We start from the raw sequence: 18,713 nt of genomic DNA on the forward strand, positions 1-18,713 counted from the left end.
CCAGGGCGCCAGAGGGCGCTGCTGGCGACACCGCTGCGCCGCCGACCGCGTCCCGGGGGAGGAGCCGCTCCCGCCGCGGTCCCTGACGCTACGCTCAGGAACCCGGAAGCGGCGGCCGGGCGGCTGGGAGAAGCCGGCCCCCCGCAGCGCGGCCATGCAATCCCCGGCCGTGGGGCCCATTCCGCTTTCGTCCTCGGCCGCCTCCAGGGAGCCCCGGCTGGCCCGCTGGTTGCGCTGCGGCAGCGGCATTCTGGCGCATCTGGTGGCTTTAGGCTTCACCCTATTCCTGACCGTATTGTCCCGACCCGGGACCAGTGAGTAAGGGTGGAACGGAATTGAAGAGAGGGGCGGGGCCGCGGAAGAAGGAAGGGCCGTGGGGCGGGGCTAAAAGGCGAGGGGTGGGGTAAGATAGGTTCCTTGGGGCGGGGCTAGGGAATGAATGAAAGGCGGGCTTCCAGTGGGATGGGGATACAGAGGGAGGGACGCTGCAGGGGAGGTTCTTGGGGTGGAGCTAGAAAATGAATGAAAGTCAGATTTTTTGTGAGATGGGACGGAAGGGGGCGGGGGACAGGCCAGAGGGGTTCTTTAGGGGCGGGGCCAGCAAATGAATGAAAGACAGGCTTCCATTGGAATGAGGCTAGAGAGGAAGAGACTGGACCAAGCAGGCTCTCGGGTGGGGCTAGAGAATGATCAAAGGGCCAGCTTCCTAGGAGTTGAGGTCAGCGGGGGGGAAAGGCGGGGCAGAGCAGCTTCGTGGGGGCGGGGCCAGAGAATGAATGAAGGGCTGACTTCCAGGGAGTTGGTGTCAGAGAGTGAGGGGCTGACCAGGTCCTTGGGGGCGGGGTCGGAGAATGAATGAAAGACAGGCTTCCAATGAGAGGGACCAGAGGGGCTGAGCAGATCCTTGGGGGCGGAGCCAGGAGATACTTGAATACTTCCACTGGGGCAGGGCTAAGAGGAGAAGAGCGAGTTTCTGGCGGGCTGGGACTGAGGAAAGAAGCGTCTCCTGGAAAGGGAAGGGTCTGCGGTCCTTGCCTTGGAAGGAGCATCTGTTCAAAGACCGGGGGGTGGTGATGTTCTGGGGGGAGGAGGAGCCAGGGAGGCGGGGCCTCCGCCACGTGGTGGAGGGGTCCGCTCGCTCTGTAGTGCCAGGGGTCCAGACCCAGGCGGGCGCTGCCTTGGGTGGCAGAAAGCATGACTTAAGTTTTATGGCATAAAGAATGGAGCGGTTCCGAAGGGGACGGGCTGCCTGGCGGGGGGAGGGACGTCCTCCTCCTGATGTCCCGGGCAGAATTTCTTTTGTGCACGGCTTGGGCTAGTTCTCTCACCCTCAAATTCAGAGACTCCGAAGGGAGGGCGGCCTCCTAGATAGTGAGGGAAGGGGGCGTGCTCCTGGGGGGGGGGGCTGGAAACAGAGGGCTTCCTGCAGACTGGAGCGGGGGAGGGGCAGCCTCGGGGTGGTGGGACTAGAGAGAGGGGAGAGAAATTCTTGGGGATGAGATCTAGAATGAAGGAAGGACAGGGCTTCAGGGTCGGGCGGGGAGGGGTCGAGAGAGGGAGGAGTGGGACAGGAAAAATTCCTTAGAGTGGGTATGAGAAAGAAAGCCTGGAGAGCCACTGCAGGTGGGGTTAGAGAGGAGTCTGGGCAGTGGCTCCCTGGGGCGAAGGGGGGGGGAGAAGAGAGAGAGAAAAGGAGGGGGGAGAGAGAGAGAGAGAAAAGGAGGGAGGGAGGGAGGGGAAGAGGGAGTGTGAGAGAGAGAGAGAGAGAGAGAGAGAGAGAGAGAGAGAGAGAGAGAGAGAGAGAGAGAGAGAGAGAGAGAGAGAGAGAGAGAGAGAGTGTGTGTGTGTGTGGAGAGCTTGGGGGGTGGCGAGGGTTCTGGGTGTAAGACCAGGGAAGGGTATGGGCAGAACCACTGATTGAGAAATGAGGCGCCAGAAGGAGGGGCAGACCTTAGAGATCGGGCCATGGGGGGTGGAGTCCTAGAAAGAGGGGTGGGCTCCGAGGAGAAAAGGGGGACAGGGTCCTGCAGGTGGCGCCAGAGAGGGAGGGGCAGGCTCCGAGAGACTCTGGCGGAGGACTTTCTAGGCAGGAGGAGGCTGCTTGAGGCCAGTGTGGGGAGAGAAGATAGAGGATCCGAAGAAAAGTGTGAGTTTGGGGGCAGTGGTTAATGCCAAGCGACCTCCTGTAAGGGTCAAAGTTCTCTCGGGAAGGGTGAAGAAGGATCCTGGTGAGAATCGGAAGCCCGGCCAGGAAAGCCCGAGCAAGTGGGGGGGGGGAAGGGGGGCACGGGTACTAAGGCTCGAGAAAGCTCTGGTGGTTCCTTTTGCCTCTAATCTCTATCACAAATCTAGAATCTCTTAGGAGAGGGACCCCTTTGGGATGCAGAGATGGAGCTGGGGCTCTCAGCCTGTTCTTTTTGGTTTCTAGGTCTCTTTTCTTGGCACCCTGTATTCATGGCATTGGCGGTGAGTTTACATTTCTCCTCCAGATCCGTTCCTTTTTTGCTGGGGATTGTTTCCCTAGGTCTCTCAGCCCCTTCCCTGATGATTGGGAGCTGGAGTAGCGGCCACTTGGGACATGGAGTTATGAAAACTGGCCTCATGGTCTGTGCCCACTTTGGGGGCCCTCTCCCCCAGTGGGTGGTCATGCTGCGGGGTCAGCAGTCTGGACTCTCTCCCCAGAGGCCAGATTGTAGACTGTTCTGTCTTCTCGGTTAGGTGACCCCCCCCCTTCTGTTTTTCCTCCCGGAGTGGGGTCCCTCTCTGCCCCTCCCTTTGTCCCTCCTTTCTGTGAGGCCGGGCCATTTAAGACGTCCTCGTTTATATTTGCAGTTCTGCCTGTGCATGGCTGAAGCCATCCTGCTCCTCTCTCCCGACCACTCTCCGTTCTTCTTCTGCTCTCGCAAGGCCCGCATCCGACTGCACTGGGCAGGGCAGACCCTGACCGTCCTGTGTGCTTTCCTGGGCCTGGCCTTCATCGTCTCTAGCAGGATCCGAAGTGAACTGCCCCACCTTGTGTCCTGGCACAGCTGTGTGGGGGCCCTGACGCTGCTGGCCACCCTCGGGCAAGCCTTGTGTGGGCTCGGCCTCCTGTGCCCCCGGGCAGCCAGGGTCTCTCGGGTGGCTCGCCTCAAACTCTACCATCTGACTTGTGGGCTGGCGGTCTACCTGATGGCCACACTTACCGTGCTCCTGGGCATGTACTCGGCATGGTTCCAGGCCCAGATCAAAGGGGCCGCCTGGTACCTGTGCTTGTTCCTGCCTGTCTATCCAGCCCTGGTGATCATGCATCAGATCTCCAGCGCCTATTTGCCAAAGAAGAAAATGGAAATCTGAATCTGCACTCCTACCTGGATCCCTTCCTTCTCCCTTAGCTCCCCACTCCCCCAGCAGTTAGTTTCTTCTTCTATGGCTTTTCCTATATTATTCCTCCAACCCAATGAGGCAACCTCATATTTTAGGAACTCAGATTGCTGTTGGATGGTGACTGAAAAGCCCAGAAATACACCAGAATTGGGTGGAAGAAGATGATAAGGAATAGAGAGCCTAGACCCCAGTTTGTGGCCTTTTGGTCAGGGCATTATGAAGAACTGGGGTTCCTCTATAGTTGGTTGAGGTTATTGAGGGGTGAGGTTATATTTGTTTGTGAATGGAAGCTAGTGATAGATGCATATCCCAACCTACTAGAGAGACACAGGGGAGGAGTCAGGAGTCCTGGTTACCCCTCCTTCCAGCTCTGTCACAAACTAGCTGAGGGGCTTTGGCTCAGCTTTCAGGTGCTGGGGAGGACCCCCCCTTCCTTACCTCTAGTATGAGGGCATTGTATCAGACTGTCTCTAGAATCAGTCCTTCTGTCAGTCCTTCTGACTTTGAGGATGGCACCTCTGCCTTCCCATAACACATCCCTTGGTGCCCTCATCCTAGAGACAGATCTTCATGGGGCCTGGACCATGGGGCTGACCCAGGGTGGTCATTCTTAGGTTTACTTGGGGCTGCCTTCATTGGAGAGGAGTATATCGGGGGCCTCTTCTCAGGTACAGAGTGACCAGGCTTTGGAGTTGGCAAGGGACCGGGCCAGCCTGGGACTATTTGAGGTGTTCAAGACTCCAGATGGTGAAGCACTAGAGTCACTTTAACACTTTGGGTGGGGATGGGGATCGGAAAACTCAGCCATCCCTTTCCTTGGCAGGCCACCCGCTAGTCAAAGCTCATCCACCTTGGTTGGGACAGGAGAACTGAGCACCCTTTTAAGGGCGGGTTTCAGAGGAAGCAGCCTGTGCTTAGCTATGTCAGGCTGGGTCCTGGGGCTTGCTGGATCTTCCTCTTCCCCTTAAATACCGTCCCTAGGAAAGGAGGGTGACCCCAGAGGTATCTGCAAAATCTCTTGAGAGACAGGAAGAGTTTGGATTGACTGTTTAGTGGGTGCCAAGATGAATGGGTCAGTTTGTGTGGGTGTAGTGTATTCCCTCCTCCATTTTTGATCCTTTCTTAGACCCCATCTCTTGTCACATTGTGTCTTGGATGGTCAGGGTTTGGGCCCAGGTTCTTGGTGGATTGAATTTAGTTCTAGGTGTCAAGGGATAGACGACTCTAAAGTGAGATCTGGTTGTGGTTTCTAGGCCTTTTCTTTGTGTCAGGGTACCTAACTGGCAAACTGTGGTCACTTAAGAGGTCTGTTTTAGTCCTTCTTAGTCAAACGGGACTGAGCCCCGGAGCAGGGCAAGACTTTGGGGAAGTCCATCACAGAAGGGACTGAAGGAAGAGCCCAGGGGATTCCCCAGGAGTGCTGGCGTTAATGACAAGAAAAGATCTGGGGCTGGAACTTCTAGGAATAGTGGATGGGTTTGGGATGAAGTTCTTAGACACCTTCCTGGCAGGTGACAATGCCCAGTACGATGCATCAGCAGGATGAAGGGAAGGATGGAAAGGCCCACAGAATGAGCCAGAGAAGGGCAAGAGTCCCTCCCACATGGGACATTGTCCTCAGGCCTAGGAAGTGACCAAGGGGCCTTCCCATTGCCGAGCAGCCCTCAATGACTGTGCGGGTGAGCTACCTGCAGGGCTGGGCTCTGTTCTTCCTGCTTTGTACTCTTCTTCTACAGTGGAAATTTGTGGGGGAACCTTAACTTTGCTGAGCAGAAAGGGAAAGCGTTCTTCTTTACAGATTGTGTTCTCTGTCCATGTTGGGACAGAGGAGTTATGGAGGCAAGGAGAAGGGAGGGTTCTCAGCTACTAGAGGGGCTGGCCCCCAGCTGTCCATCCCATTGCCCCCACCCTTCCGAGCGGGGCTGGTAGTGGGGACCTGGTCCCACTTGCTCCCGCCAAAGGGAGACTGTGGCCCGCTGGGCCTGAGAGCTAAACCCCGGCACTGCACTCAAGGATGAGCCTGCTGGGGTGGTGTAACCTCCCAGGTGGTGAGGGGGCGGTCAGGCGGGTTGCTGACAGCCAGCCGGCAGTTTGCGTGGGCTGTGCCAGCTGATGTCTATTCCCGGCCATCGATGAGGAGAAGCCATTTCAGTTCTGTGAGGGGACGGGCCCCAGCTGCCACGGCCTTCCGGCCTCCCCCACCCCTGTGCTCTGCACTGGCCTTGGGGAGCCAGGGACTGGCTTGGGATGGAATGGGGAAGGCCCGTCTGGCCGGCTGGCTGTCATGTGGGCCGACCATCACCAGGGGGAGCCCTCTGCCTTGGCAGAAGTCACCTCCCCCGCCCCCGCCCCCCTTTCCACCTGGCTTCCCAGCCAGCCACAGCAGCTGGACCCCCATTAGCCCTCCGTGCCAGGGCTCTGTCCCTCCAGCTGGGATGGTAGGAGCTGCCGGCTGCTTGTCGCTTCCTCCATCACCCCCTCTTCTGCTTCCTCCATCTGGGAGGCTTGGCTTCAAAGAAAGGAGGCAGAGGCCCATGGCCGACCACTGTCCCCCTGACCGGCCATATCCCGTGACTGGGGAGGGCTGCTCGCCATAATTTTAAGTCAGAGTGCTTGGATTTCAAAAATATTTGCATGCCATTTGCACAACTTTGCATATTGGATCCCTACACTCTGAATCTCTGGAATAAATTTGTAATTCAGTTCAAAGTCAATATTAAGGATACTAGATGTATAAAATTTAAATGTTTTCGAAATCAAGCCATTTCATTTGATTTTGGATTAAGACTTCCCCCCATAGTTCTCCTGGCTCCCTCACACAGCCTGAGAAGAAAATGGGACTGTGCTCCTGCCCCCAGACCCTCCTTCAACCCTTCTTCCCTGTTCTGAGCTGTGGGAGAAGCCTGCTTCCCCTCTCCCTTCTGTGGCCCACCACTCTACCATCCGAGATCGCATCCTCTCCTCCCTGCCCTCACCCCTTATTCCTAGGCCTGCCTTATGCCCTTTCTTCTATTTTCATTCTTTTGCCCTCCCATGCACAAACTCCACATAGCTTCTTTTTGAAACCTCAGTGTGGGAGATCCAGGCCCCCTTCCCTGAGACAGCTGGCTGCTGTGCCAAGGTCTGCTCAGAATTAATAATAATCATTAGCTGACAGGGTGACGGTGCCTCTCAGCTCCAGATCTCTAAGCACTTTGAAGGCTGAGTCAGGCAGCCTTTATATCTCCTCCCCACGTCCCCCACCCCCCATGGGGTGGTATCTTGCTGGGAAGGAAAGGAGGAGTCTTATCTAAGCCTTTCATTGAGGAGTCTCTCCTTTCTCAGTGAGAGGATGGAATTCTGGTGTCCTACAGGGGCCCCCAAGACAAGGCACAGACAACAGAGGTGTAAGGGGCTGGCTGCGGCTGGCTGGGGTCTGAATACCCTAGCCCTGGCTTTTCTGAGGGTGCTTCCTTCCAGAGCTCAGGGCTCTGTTTGTCTGACTTATGTCTTCTGGTGGGAAGAATGGGACACCCCAAATCAGACCTGGGCTCTGCCACCAAATGACCTACGCAACTTCCGAAAGTGTGGCAAGGGTTATTTGGAGAGAAGGAGACAGGTCCAGTGAAGAACATGCTAGGTTCAAATTCTGAAACTCTTGCCACTTTCAAGTCACTTAACAAGAATCTGCAAAGTCATCTGTAAAATGGGGATATCTTGTACTACCTACCTCATAGGGTGGTTGTGAGGATCACATCAAAATGATGGATATGAAAGTGCATTGTAACTGTAAATGCTGTGTGACCATAAGCTGCTGTAACAGATAATGAAAGCACTTTAAAAGACATAAAGCACTATCCATGTATAAAATGGTGGTATTTGATCATTTTCATCCTTTTGCTGCCTCTATGCTCAAAATAGGTGCTCAGATAAGCTTTTATTGTGATATTGGGAATTTTCTGAAGGTCTCCCTAGTTCCCCTTTACAGGAGGGGGCCTTTTCTACCCAGAAACCCAAGACTTCCTTCTTGGGTTGTTGTTTCATTTTGCCAGCCTCAGGCTGTTGGAACCTGGATCACAATCCTATTCTTTCCCAAAGCTTTCTATTGAAATTAAAAGGGAAAGGGAAAAAAAAAAAAAAAAAAAAAGCCCTGAAAGCTGTTCCATTTGCATTAGGGAAAGAATAATTTCCATTCCATTTGTCTCTGAATAGCCAGTAAGTCTGCCAGGGCTAGTAGAAACAGAAGGGCTAGAGTAATACAGCAGCAGAGAGACCTGAGTATTCATTTTTCATCCTAATTGTTTCTCTCTGTCCCGGGATCCAGGAATGAAACTGTAGTTGGACATTTTGGGCAGCACAGTCCTTGCCAGCGTGGGGCATGAAGACATGAGCTGGTGTTCAGCTTAATGGGCTAATGTGGTCACCAGAGCCTATGCTGGAGCCTGTAATTGTTTAGATAGCCAACAGGGGCTGGACTAATTTTGGAGACTGGCACTAAGCCAGAGGGCACAACTTGGAGAGCAGAGAGTGCAAACCTCTGTCTGGAGAGTCCCTGGAATGGTTCTGTTGGACCCGAAATTTGTCTAGGAGCAAAGACCAGGATTCTTTTTCATCTCCTTGGCTCCCAGTCAGAATTTCCTAGAGCCAAGTTAACTTGTTTTTTTTCTTCCCGTCTCTCCCTTTTCCGATGTCACTTAAGAGTACTTTGTCCTATCAAGGGACTTCATTATTGCTTTCATTAAGTAAAGGTGAGTGGTGCCCTGGTCTTTTGGACATAAAACCGATTCCAAAGCTGACCTATTGCTGTAGGGGGGGCCACAATTAAGTACAGTTAGGCTGCACATATAAGCTCGTGGCCAAATTGACAACTTCAGGGGAATAGCTGAGGAAGAAGCGGCCCAGAGCACCCTTGATTTAACATTTCCTAGTCCATTTTGGGCAGTGGGGGTTGCTCACTACCACGTCTGTTCCATCCCCTCACCAAGACAGGACTTGTTCCGTTTTACTGCCACAGTCCTAGGACAGTGCCCTAGCCCTTAATAAATGCTTGTTGTATTGGAATTAATCTCTTAGAATTTTCACGTTCAAGTCTGGCTTGCTTTTTGGGCAGGCACTTCCCTCTAGGCCATGGCTTCCAAAGGCAAGAGCCTTGCCAAAGGAAGGCTGGGGAGTGAGCGCAGGGTCTTCGCTCCATCTCCAGCACTTGACCTTTTTCATCTGACATAGGAATGATGAAGAGGCTTGACTCTGGCAGATGATTTAGTTTTCCTCTCAGTACCCTGGAGAGGGAGAGTTCAGCACAAGCTTAAGAGCTCACTGGGGCCAGCCCAGAGAAGCTGCCAGTCCTGCTGCTGGGGCCTAAGCTGTTTCTACATTGTGGGTGGGAGGAGAGAGGCTCGCCTATTGGTTTCCTGGGAAACGAGATAAGCAATAAAGGGACTGCAGTTGCAAAGAGGGAAGGAGGAGTTCATAGATCAGACTGGGGAGAGAGGAGAGCAGATTTCTGGCTGGGAGACTCCGAGGACTCTTAGCCTATCTTTCTCCATTCTGAGATGAGGCAGCTGTTGTATGGATCCCCAGCAGTGCTAAATAAGAACGGGAGCCAAAGAGAGAGCAGCACTGTGTCTAATAAGCAGAAGGAGAAATGCCAGCCGGGATCTGAGAAACTGTTTATGGGCAAAGACCATGAGCTAGCGCTTTAAACCTCCTTAGGACTGTGTAAAGAAGAGCACCAGAACAGGCTCAGGGACAGATCCAGCCCTGGGATAACACGGACCCTTGGCCAAAAGTGCTTCCTAAAAATGATGCTGTTGATCACTAAGATTATTCAGACTTCCTGACATTCCTTTTTTGTGGTACCTTCTGTAATAAGGACATACACCTATGAGTAGCCAGAAAGTGTGTTAAATTCAGGTTGGGGAATACTATTTTGGTTTCTAACAGAAATATAGGTACTAAAAAAGGTGGGAACTGTAATTCTATCCCAGGCAATGCCCAGCACATATTAGCAGTCTAACCAATGGAAATTCTATGGCTTAAAGTAATGTAAATAACCTTTTTTAAAGGTTCCCAACTACCTGGCATTATTTAATGCGATCCAAACATTTTTCATGGCACCTAATGAATACCACACTGGGGCCTGTTGCCTGAGCCAGTGACTTGAGAGCCCAGACTAGAATGGCATCAGAATACAGCCAGCCCTGAAGACTAGGGAGCCAGAATGGTGATCTGGGCCCTGAAGCAGGTCTGCTAACTGTGGGGCTTGGGGAAGTGCAACTTTCTGTAAGGTTTTCAGTGATCAGATTCTCATTTGCCAGAATTTGTTATTCGTCAGTGCTCAGGTTCATGCCCAGGATCTGTCTCCTGCCCTGGTATCAACAACCTTTCTTTCCCCCATACTTCACATCCCCTGGGAAACAGTGGGCCCTACTCAGAGCTGACACAGCTACTACAGAAATAAATCAGTCACAAACCAACACGAACAGACTCATGCCTGGTTTAATGATCACTGTCTATTCTTCAGAGCAGAGGCTCAGACAGATGGTGGAGTCAGGAGGCTGTGGGGTCTGCCAGCCTGGGTATACACAAGTGGGAGGAGAGGGAACCTAGACACAAAGGGCCCCATTTGCTTTGCCAGCAAAGGGACCAGGGCTGGTGGGGTAGGGGTAGGGCAGAAACGCACAAAGTTAGATCCAACAGACTTTCAGCTACCTGCCTGGGCAGGATGAGGGTAGCTCTTCTTTCTCGGTTCCTTTCTGAGAACCCCACAAATACAAGAAAAAAAGATTACACATAAACACAGATTGTGCAGCAATGTCACATTCAGTCTTCAGGGACACCTGCTTCCAAGGATTTTTTCTCTCTTTTGGGCAGTCTCTTCAGCTTTCTTTCTACCAGTGCCCTGATAGTTCTCTCCATAGGGCACCAATGAACACCTAGATGGAAAGCACACACTTCCCTAGGCAGTAAGCCATTTGGGGGGGGAGGGTCTATCAACAGCAATCAGGGTAGAGCCTGCTAATCATACATACAGCTATCCATTAATGGGTCTTAGAAAAATAAACAGGGGCTTTCTTCATTTTGCAGTGAATCAGTCTGCTGGTCAGTTAACTAGCCAGAAATCTAGATCACTAGGAATGTTTCCAGAGTCTAATTCATTTCACTTTCTGCAGATTCTCAGAACCTCAGACAGAGTTCAGCCTCAAAAAAACAAACAAACAAACAAACAAATCTCAAAAAGTTAAACTTGCCCAGGTTCCCTGATAAATCTGAGAATGGAATTCAAGTTTGAGGATGGAAATGTCCGTTAAGACCTTAGAAGACAACCAGTCATAGGAAATTCATTTTTAACTCTTTCCTCCTATCCCTAGCCAATGGTAGAGATCCCTAGTCTTACCATGGAACTTGACAAGGAAAAGGTCACACAGTGGCCTGCTATCCTGTCCGTCTGTCTCTGTCTCTCCCTCATACTCTCAGCCTTGCCAACACACTTCCAAGGGAAATGCCATTTTGGAATCAAACGGCTCTTGCCTAAGGATCTCTTAAGATCAAAGTGAAATTTCCAAGGAGCTGAGACCTGGCTACAGCTTCCAACCCTCCTTTCCCTCAAAGGCATTCTCAAACACCAGCAAGAATAGGGAAGTCACATGGACACATCGATCGTAGAATAGTAATACTAGCACATGCTTACCCAGTGCTTGATGGCTTGCAAAGCACTTGATGTGTTTTCTCATTTGATCCTCACAACAACCCTGTGAGGCAGGTGTTATGTCCAATTTACAGATGAGGAAAGACAGAGAAGTTAAGTGCCTTGCCCAAAATTGCACAGCTGGTGTCTAATTCAGGTTCCAAGTTCAGGTCTCTACCCACTGTGCTGCAATACCTCTCAGAAAAGGGGTGAAACTTCTTGTGAAGTTCAGGGAGGGAAAGTCTAAGTGCTTTTATACTGAAGGGATATTGCAGGACCATCAGGAAGCCTTTGCCAGAATACAGTATATTTTTAAAGCTGTGTAAATGTGGGGATAACTCTGTGGGCATAGGAAGAAATCAAAGGAGACACACTGTCTAGGTCAATGCCAAAATGCTGGTGTGCATGCATACCTATAAGCTGTAAATAACGAGGGAAATGCTGCATCTCTCTACTGTATCAGCTGCTGAAAGAGGTGGAACGCAGTCTGAAGAGCCCAAAGATGGATGGGGGCAGCATCTCCAGCACTAGTCCCCTGCCCTAATCTTGTTAGGTAGATGGAACGACCTTATGCAAGTGACTGGCAACCTTCACCCTCTATGTGTGACACTGTCGGAGTCATCGGACCTCCTGAGGCTTGCTTCCAACTCTCTCACAGATGACCTCTGAGGTCCCTTTCGGATCTGAATCTCTGATCCTTGGATTCCACCAGAAGATGCCAACTTAGGAATACCTCCTACTGGGGCCCAGAAAGCAGTTCAAATGCCTGGAGAGAGCATCCCTGGTCTGAGCCAAGTGGAGAGAAAACAGGGCCAAGACCAGGAGGGAAGAAGCAGATTGAAAAATGTAAAGGAAAAAAGATCTATTCTTCCTCATCTTCAACCTTCCTGTAGTTCTGCCTCTGATGCTCAGAATAACCTGAAATGTTGTTGAAAAGACTACATAATAGAGTCTGGGAAAAGAGCTGCAGCGTACAGTCGCCTTCTTGGTCCCAAGCTAGTTTCTAACCTTAGAAGGACTCTTTACCCATCATCATGCACCCTGACCTACAACCAATCAGGAACTTCAACTTCCACTGAGACAAAGGTGGCAGCCTCATGTGGGTTTGATTCAGTCTATTTGATCAATTTGACAATTGGAGCACTTTAAGCACATATGTGCCCCAGACTGTCCATTCTGGGACAGACTATTCCTCTCAAGCCTTGTGCACAGCTAATCCCTTACTCCAGCCTCGCAGCGGTGAGAGCCAAGTGAAGATCACTGCCAGTCAGCCTAGACTGGAGAAGGAAGCCTTGCCAATTCAAGGACACTTCACATTGTAATTACCTCTCCCTTTACCCAAACACCCATCTATTCAAGAGGATCGTAGGCCCCCTTTGGGTCCTTCCCCTACCGCTCTGTAGAGAGAAAGCTCATCTCTTCCAAAAAGCAAGGGAAAAAACCTAGATAGATCAAACAAGATTTCATAAAATGGAGGCTGATTTAGCCTCCTCTTTACGTTGGGCAAGTTTCCTTAGGGTCCTCCCACTCCCCACCACCATTGGCTCTTCCCTCAATCATCCTTCCCACCAGGTGCCTGCAAAGGCCGTGCCTGAGGTGATGAATTCAGTAGACTGTCAAACAAATGCACAGCAGAAAAGAGATCAGAGTTGGAATCCCCATTGTTTTCCCCAGTATATTCTAAGGCATTCTAAGTTGTGACCCAAGCAGCCCAGTTCACCCCAGACAGCACCTTCTACCAATGATAATCTCCCAATGATGCACTCCATTATATCATTGCCCTCTATAAGCTTATACTGGTTACAAGGGGTCCCTAGTTGGCCATAGCATCATGCTGATTATTTGCTTCTGTGATAGTCACCTACTTAATTCTTGGGAAAGGGGAAGATGGAAAAGTTTCAGAACAGCTTTGGGGGTCACTCTTGATTCAAGGGCCTTCTGTTTTGTTCCTATCCCCTTCCTTAAGATTTACAATTTCCCTGTCTATAGAGATGTAGGATATACCTGCAGCTGAAAACTACTAGACTTAGGCCAACTGCCCAAATCTGTTTCCATTAAGTCCCACCCCAAATCCCTGGGTAGAGGTGGAAGAAGATATTGTTTAAAAAAAAAAAAAATCCTATTTTCCTTTCAAATGCTTGGATAAGGACCACTTTCTTATGGGTTGAAGATGATGTAGTAAAAGCTTAGGGAATCTATTTCCCGCTAGACCCACCTGTCTTAGTTAGACATGTTCCTTCATCATCATCAGAACTTGCTAGAACTTTGAATAGGGGTGCAGCGTTTGCCTGAGAGTTACAGATCCGTATTTGGAAATCTTCTACACCCAGGGATGGAGGTGGGGCGTCTTGCCCGATGTTGCATCTGTGCCCATTTCCCTTGAGGACAGGGGAGGATCCCTCCCCTTCAGGCAGCCCTCTTCTTTCCCCTTACATCCTTTGGAGGTGACCATTACCTCTTTCCAGGGGATCTTCCCATCAACCCCACCCTCCTCACACCACAATGGGTGTGTCCGAGAAGACTGAGCTGACCGACTCTGGATCAGACATTTTCCTCTGTCCCTTGGCCCCCTCGGGCACGGGGAGGGTGTTGCCAGGCTTTAGTTTGCCATTCTGGCCCTGCCCAGGTCCTGTGGGTTCCAGGAAGGCCACTCGACGGTCAAAACCAGTGTCCTTCCCAGCCCCGACTGCCATCGGGTCATGGTTGGGGGTCGTGCTAAGCATGGAGGAGCTGAGGCTATCTCCCTGATGGCTCGCGGGTCTCTCCCCAGCGCGGCACCAGCAGCGGCAGGGGGTGAGGTACAGATAGATCAGGACCAGGACCACGCTGAGGATACAGCCCACCAGCGTGGTGTAGGCCGTGTTGAGAGTATCGTGAGGTCCGTGCTGGGTGAAGTTGTGGACTTTCACCTCCACGGACAATGTTTCATTGAACACCTCCCCCACCGCGTAGCAGGTGTACAGTCCCTGATCCTCCACCCGAATGTGCCGCAACTGCAGGCTACCGTCTTTCAACATCCTCGCGGTGCCGTTGCCCGCCTCGTCCAGTACTCTCTCGTTGTTTGGCGTCATCCATTCCTTGCTCATGCCCTGCTGCTTGGTGTCGCAGCTGATGGTCAGGGTCTCCCCGAGGTGGGCTTCAAACGCACACTCCTTGAACTCGCTGCAGTTCAGGGTGCTGCTCATGTTGAAGATACTGAGCGTCTTCTTGGAATGTACACAGTACAGATCCTCCTGAAAGTCCACCACCGAGCTCAGCTGGCGATACTGCCAGTGGGTGAACAGCTTGTATATGTCGCAGTCACAGGTGAGGGAGTTGTTATGCAGGTACAGGCCATTTTTCATCCAGGCTGGCAGGTCCTGCAGATCAGACGTGGGTAACAGCTTCAGTTTGTTAGAAGATAGATCCAGGAGGGTCAGCTGGGGCAGCTTGGACCTATCCTTGACCAGTTCTACAGGAAATCGAGCGATCTGGTTCTGGCTCAGGTAGAGTTTCTGTAGGTTGGCCATGTCATCAAAGGCGCTGCGGTCCACCTCCATAATTCGATTGTTGTACAGTAACAATACCTCCAGCTCCTGAAGTTCACTGAAAAGGAACTCATCCAGGGCCCGCAAATGATTGGAGGAGAGGTCCAGGTAGCGCAGCTTGGGCACCGGGACGAAGGCCTCCGTGGAGATGAAGTGCAGGTTGTTATGGCTGAGGAACAAGGAGTGAAGATGGATCAGGCGTATGGAGGTCCACTGGGCCCGAAGGTGGGTCAGGTTGTTGTGGCTGAGATCCAGCTGTGCCGTGTAGCGGGGCAGAGAGGGCGGGACGTTCACCAGCTCCCGTTTCGTGCAGCTGAGGATGTTGCTGGCGCAGAGGCAGGCCGTGGGGCAGCTGAGAAGGGAGCGTCCGGTTCTGGCCACCCCAAGGCTCGACAGGAACAGGGTCAGGGGCAGGAGCCAGATGCCTCGGCAACCACTCTGGTGTTGCATAGTGTCACTGCTGGGGGGTGGGGTGGAATATCACAGTGGGAGGCCTAGAGGAAAGAGTAACTGGAAATGTTCTAGTGGGGGAAGGATTAAGGGAAGCGGGGTCATTCTCAGTGGGAACATATTTGTTGCAGTCTGGTCATCGGGCATACCCAGAGACAATACACCGGCTGACGAGAGAGGTCACTCAGGAGCTTTACCGGGCACTCCGTGGGTAGGGGCGATGAAGGTGAGAGGGCAAAGGCTGCCTGGCCGGCCAGGCCTCTGAGAGTGAGAGGGCAAGGAGGCACACACAGGTGGGCCAGGAAACCTGCCTGGTGTGTGGCCCCCCACTCAGACTGGGGGGGGTTCCCAGGAGCTCTTCTGTGAGCTGGGGGTGGAGGCGGCAGGACTCCAGAGGGGAAGGCTCAGTCCTCGGGCTGGTCCAGCCTTGAGAGAGGCCCGTCTGCCCAGGGTCCTGGGGGGGGATCCCGGGCTGTCCGGTCAGGGGTGGGGGGAAGAGGCTTCCAGGGCTGTTTGCTTCAGGAGGGGTGTCCCGAGGCTCTCTGCAGAATTGGAAGGGGTCACCAGGTCAGTGTGGCCAGTGTGGGAGGAAGTGTCCCAGAGCGGTTCCATCTGGGGCGCTGGGGAGGGGGCGTTATCCTAGGACAGTTTGCTCAGGGTGTGTGGGGGGCATTTCACAGCTGTCTGCTGGGGCGGGGAGAATGGTCCCAGAGCTGTCTGAGGTGGGGGCGTCCCAGGGCTGTTGGCTCAGAAAGGGGAGGGGTCCCAGGGCCGTGCACTACTGAGGAGGAGGTGGTCCCAGGCCTTCGTGGCCAAGTCTGGGGTCGGGCGGGGTCACAGGAGCTGCCCGGGCCCGCCCCCCGGAGCGCCCCCCATCTCCTCGGGCAGGGTCAGCGGCGCTGCCGCACCTGCCGGGTCGGGACTGGGAAGCGCAGGGCCGGGGGCGGCCCGGAGGGTTCGGTCCTGCGCGCCCCTCAGAGGCCGGCCCGGGACCCAGCCCGCGGTGCCCCGGGCTCGGGGATCGGGGCTGGGGCCGGCGGCATCGCCCCCACCCCCCGCCCGCTCCCCGCAGCCGCCTCCTCACCAGCGCCGCTGCTCCCGCCGCCGCCGCCGCCGCCGCCGCCTCTGTCACCGTCTCGGTCACAGCCGCCGCTCCCCGGGAGCCGCAGACGCCGCCGGGTCTTCTCTGGCCGGTCTGCCGCGGGGCCGGGGCTGGAGCTGCAGGAGGCACCGGATCAGAGCAAGCCGGGATGGGGGAGGGTGCGCGCGGAGGCCCGGGGCGCGTGCGCGGGGAGGGGCGGGGGCGCACGTGCGAGTGTTTGTGTCTCAGCTGCTCCCCGGGCTGCGGGCAGAGCCCCGGGCGGCGAGGGCGCGTGCCGAGGGCGCATGCGCGCCGCGGCGTGACCCGCGGAGGGGGGGCTGGGGCTGCGCCTGTGGTCTGGAGTGCGCACATGCGTACACGGACACACACAAATACACACATATGCGACCCTCGCAGGAACGGGCTGGTTCAGAGCCAAAGTGTGAAGGGGCCCGCAACTTGGCCCTCCTGTCTCTCCGTCGTCATCTTGTTTCTGCCTCTTGTCTCCTCTCTCAGGCTCTCTCTCCCTTAAATCTCTGTCTCTCCTGTTTGTTTCTCTCCTGTCTCTGTCCGTCTCTGTCCTGTCTCTGTCTCTCTCGCTGTCTCCTGTCTCTCTTCTGTCTCTCTCCTCCTGTATATCTCTCTCGTCTCTCTGTCTCTGTCCGGCTCTATCTTTCCTGTCTCTGTCTCTCCTATCTCTCTCCTGTCTCTGTCTCGCTGTCTCCTGTCTCTCTTCTGTCCGTCTCTCCTCCTGTATATCTCTCTCGTCTCTCTGTCTCTGTCCAGCTCTGTCTCTCCTGTCTCTCTCCTGTCTCTGTCTCTATCTCTCTGTCTCTGTCCGTCTCTGTCTCTCCTACTCTCTCCTGTCTCTGTCTCTATCCCTGTCTCTGTCCGTCTCTGTCTCTCCTATCTCTCTCGCTGTCTCTTGTCTCTCCTTTGTCTGTCTCTCCTCCTGTAAATCTCTCTCTCTTGTCTCTCTATCTCTGTCACTCTCTCCCACATATGAAAACCTGCCTCCTAGACAGAGTTGGACCCCCCCCCTCAGAACATCCGGTGCAGCCCCTCACTTTACAGACGAGGAATGAGTCCTGGGGCTTGCTGAGGGTCATCCAGACTCTGGCGTTACCTTCCATCTCATTCCCAGAAGCCCTCCCCCTGACCTCCCCCTTAAAGTCCCGGTACTTCTGAAGCACAGCCTGTAACGTTTCCTGGCACCCGCGTTGCCTCCTTTCGTTGCGGGGTAGGAGGCGCGCAGCGGGTGGGTGGCTGGCAAGTCTCGTTTCCAATCCTCTGGGCGAGTCACTTAGCCCTTTCTGCCTCAGTTTCCTTATCTGTAAACATCTAGAGAAGAAAATGGCCGCTCCGATACCTCTGCCAGGAAAAGCTGGTTATTGTCTCTACCACAGACGATGCAGTACCACAGAACGCGCTCCTCTGGACAAACAGTAAAACTCGATGTTCTGAGGAGTCAGAAGCAAGGGCAGCTCCCGATGGACGTGAGGTTAGGGTGGGAGTGCTGTCAGTCAGAGCGGAGGAAAGTTTTGGAAGGAGGCTGTTGCTCCAGTCAGAGGGGTGCAGACCGCCACACCTGGGTCACCCCCCGGGGGCTCCCCTTATCCGCGGCGCGGCGGTGGTTGAAACGTCCTTTGAAAACCGAAGGATGAGCTGGACATCAGGCCGCGGCGAGCCCCGGGAAGCCCGTGCCCCGCCGGGACATCTGCAGCCGAGCAGGGGAGTAGGAGTGACGGCTCCGGGTCCCGCAGTGAGTGTGGGTGGGAGGAGATAAAACCCCGGGCGCGCCAAGAACGGAAGAAAGGGAGAGCAAAAGTTCTTTCTCCCTCTCTGGAGTGAATGGTTCTTCCTGCTCAGTCAGTAGTCCCGTTTAATGTTTCTACCTGTGGAGACTCAAGGATCGCCCCTCTGTTATTTTATTTATTTTAAATTGTAAAAGAAGAAGGTTTAATGCTACTAAATCTTAAAGTGTGTAATAACGCAGTCATTGTTAAAACCGTCTGATAGTGGCTAAGAAACGGAAAGGTGGGTCAGTGAAACAGGAGGTGACATAACACACAGAAGGACAGAAAAAATCATCAAATTGGTGTCTGACAGATGTAAAGGTTAAACTTGTGGGATCATAATTCACTTTGGGCAAATTGAAATTGATCTGGCAAAAATTGAGTATGAGCCGGCATCTTTCATCATTTACCGGGATAAGGTCAAAATGCATGGCCTGCATACAAAGGGAGATGTCAAGCAAATTTAGACTGATATGGAGCACACTATCCCTCAGACTTACAGCAGTGTGATTGTAAAGTGAATAATTTTGATTACATTACATTTTTTTCACCATGACTTTATGAGGTAGTATTATCAATTTCTTTTGCAACATCAAAATTAATCTCTGCGACATTATAGGTATACGTTAAATTAAAAAGGTTTTGTGTAAATAAAACAAATGTAACCAAGCTTAGAAGGAAGGCAGAAAATGGGGGGAAATTGTTTTTTATTAGACAGTTTTTCAGATAAAAGTCTAATATATATTGAAAACATTGTCAAATTTGTAAGAAGATGTGTTGATAAGTGGTCAAAGAATGTGAACAGGCAATTTTTGGATCTATAGTCA

The 18,713-nt window shown here is 53.0% G+C and overlaps 2 protein-coding genes across 3 annotated transcripts; one reads left to right on the top strand and one right to left on the bottom strand.

The window, feature by feature from the left end:
- Nucleotides 1–75: 75 nt before the first annotated feature.
- Nucleotides 76–9,821, top strand: CYB561D1 (cytochrome b561 family member D1). 2 transcript variants are annotated; one of them, XM_074262914.1, is made up of 3 exons: nucleotides 76–314; nucleotides 2,429–2,466; nucleotides 2,833–9,821. In XM_074262914.1, exons 1-3 carry the CDS (start codon nucleotides 155–157, stop codon nucleotides 3,334–3,336), a joined length of 702 nt encoding a protein of 233 aa, XP_074119015.1. In that variant the 5' UTR covers nucleotides 76–154; the 3' UTR covers nucleotides 3,337–9,821. The 2 variants fall into 2 exon arrangements, with proteins under 2 accessions (XP_074119015.1, XP_074119016.1); XM_074262915.1 differs by having other exon boundaries at nucleotides 182–318.
- Nucleotides 9,822–9,825: 4 nt separating this feature from the next.
- AMIGO1 (adhesion molecule with Ig like domain 1) lies at nucleotides 9,826–17,213 on the bottom strand. Its single transcript, XM_074262902.1, has 2 exons — nucleotides 16,094–17,213; nucleotides 9,826–15,551 (listed from the first exon to the last, which is right to left on the bottom strand). Exon 2 carries the CDS (start codon nucleotides 15,007–15,009, stop codon nucleotides 13,525–13,527), a length of 1,485 nt encoding a protein of 494 aa, XP_074119003.1. The 5' UTR covers nucleotides 15,010–15,551; nucleotides 16,094–17,213; the 3' UTR covers nucleotides 9,826–13,524.
- Between the last annotated feature and the right edge of the window lie 1,500 nt (nucleotides 17,214–18,713).

Source organism: Sminthopsis crassicaudata, chromosome 4 (assembly GCF_048593235.1).
Source record: "Sminthopsis crassicaudata isolate SCR6 chromosome 4, ASM4859323v1, whole genome shotgun sequence".
NCBI lineage: Eukaryota > Metazoa > Chordata > Mammalia > Dasyuromorphia > Dasyuridae > Sminthopsis > Sminthopsis crassicaudata.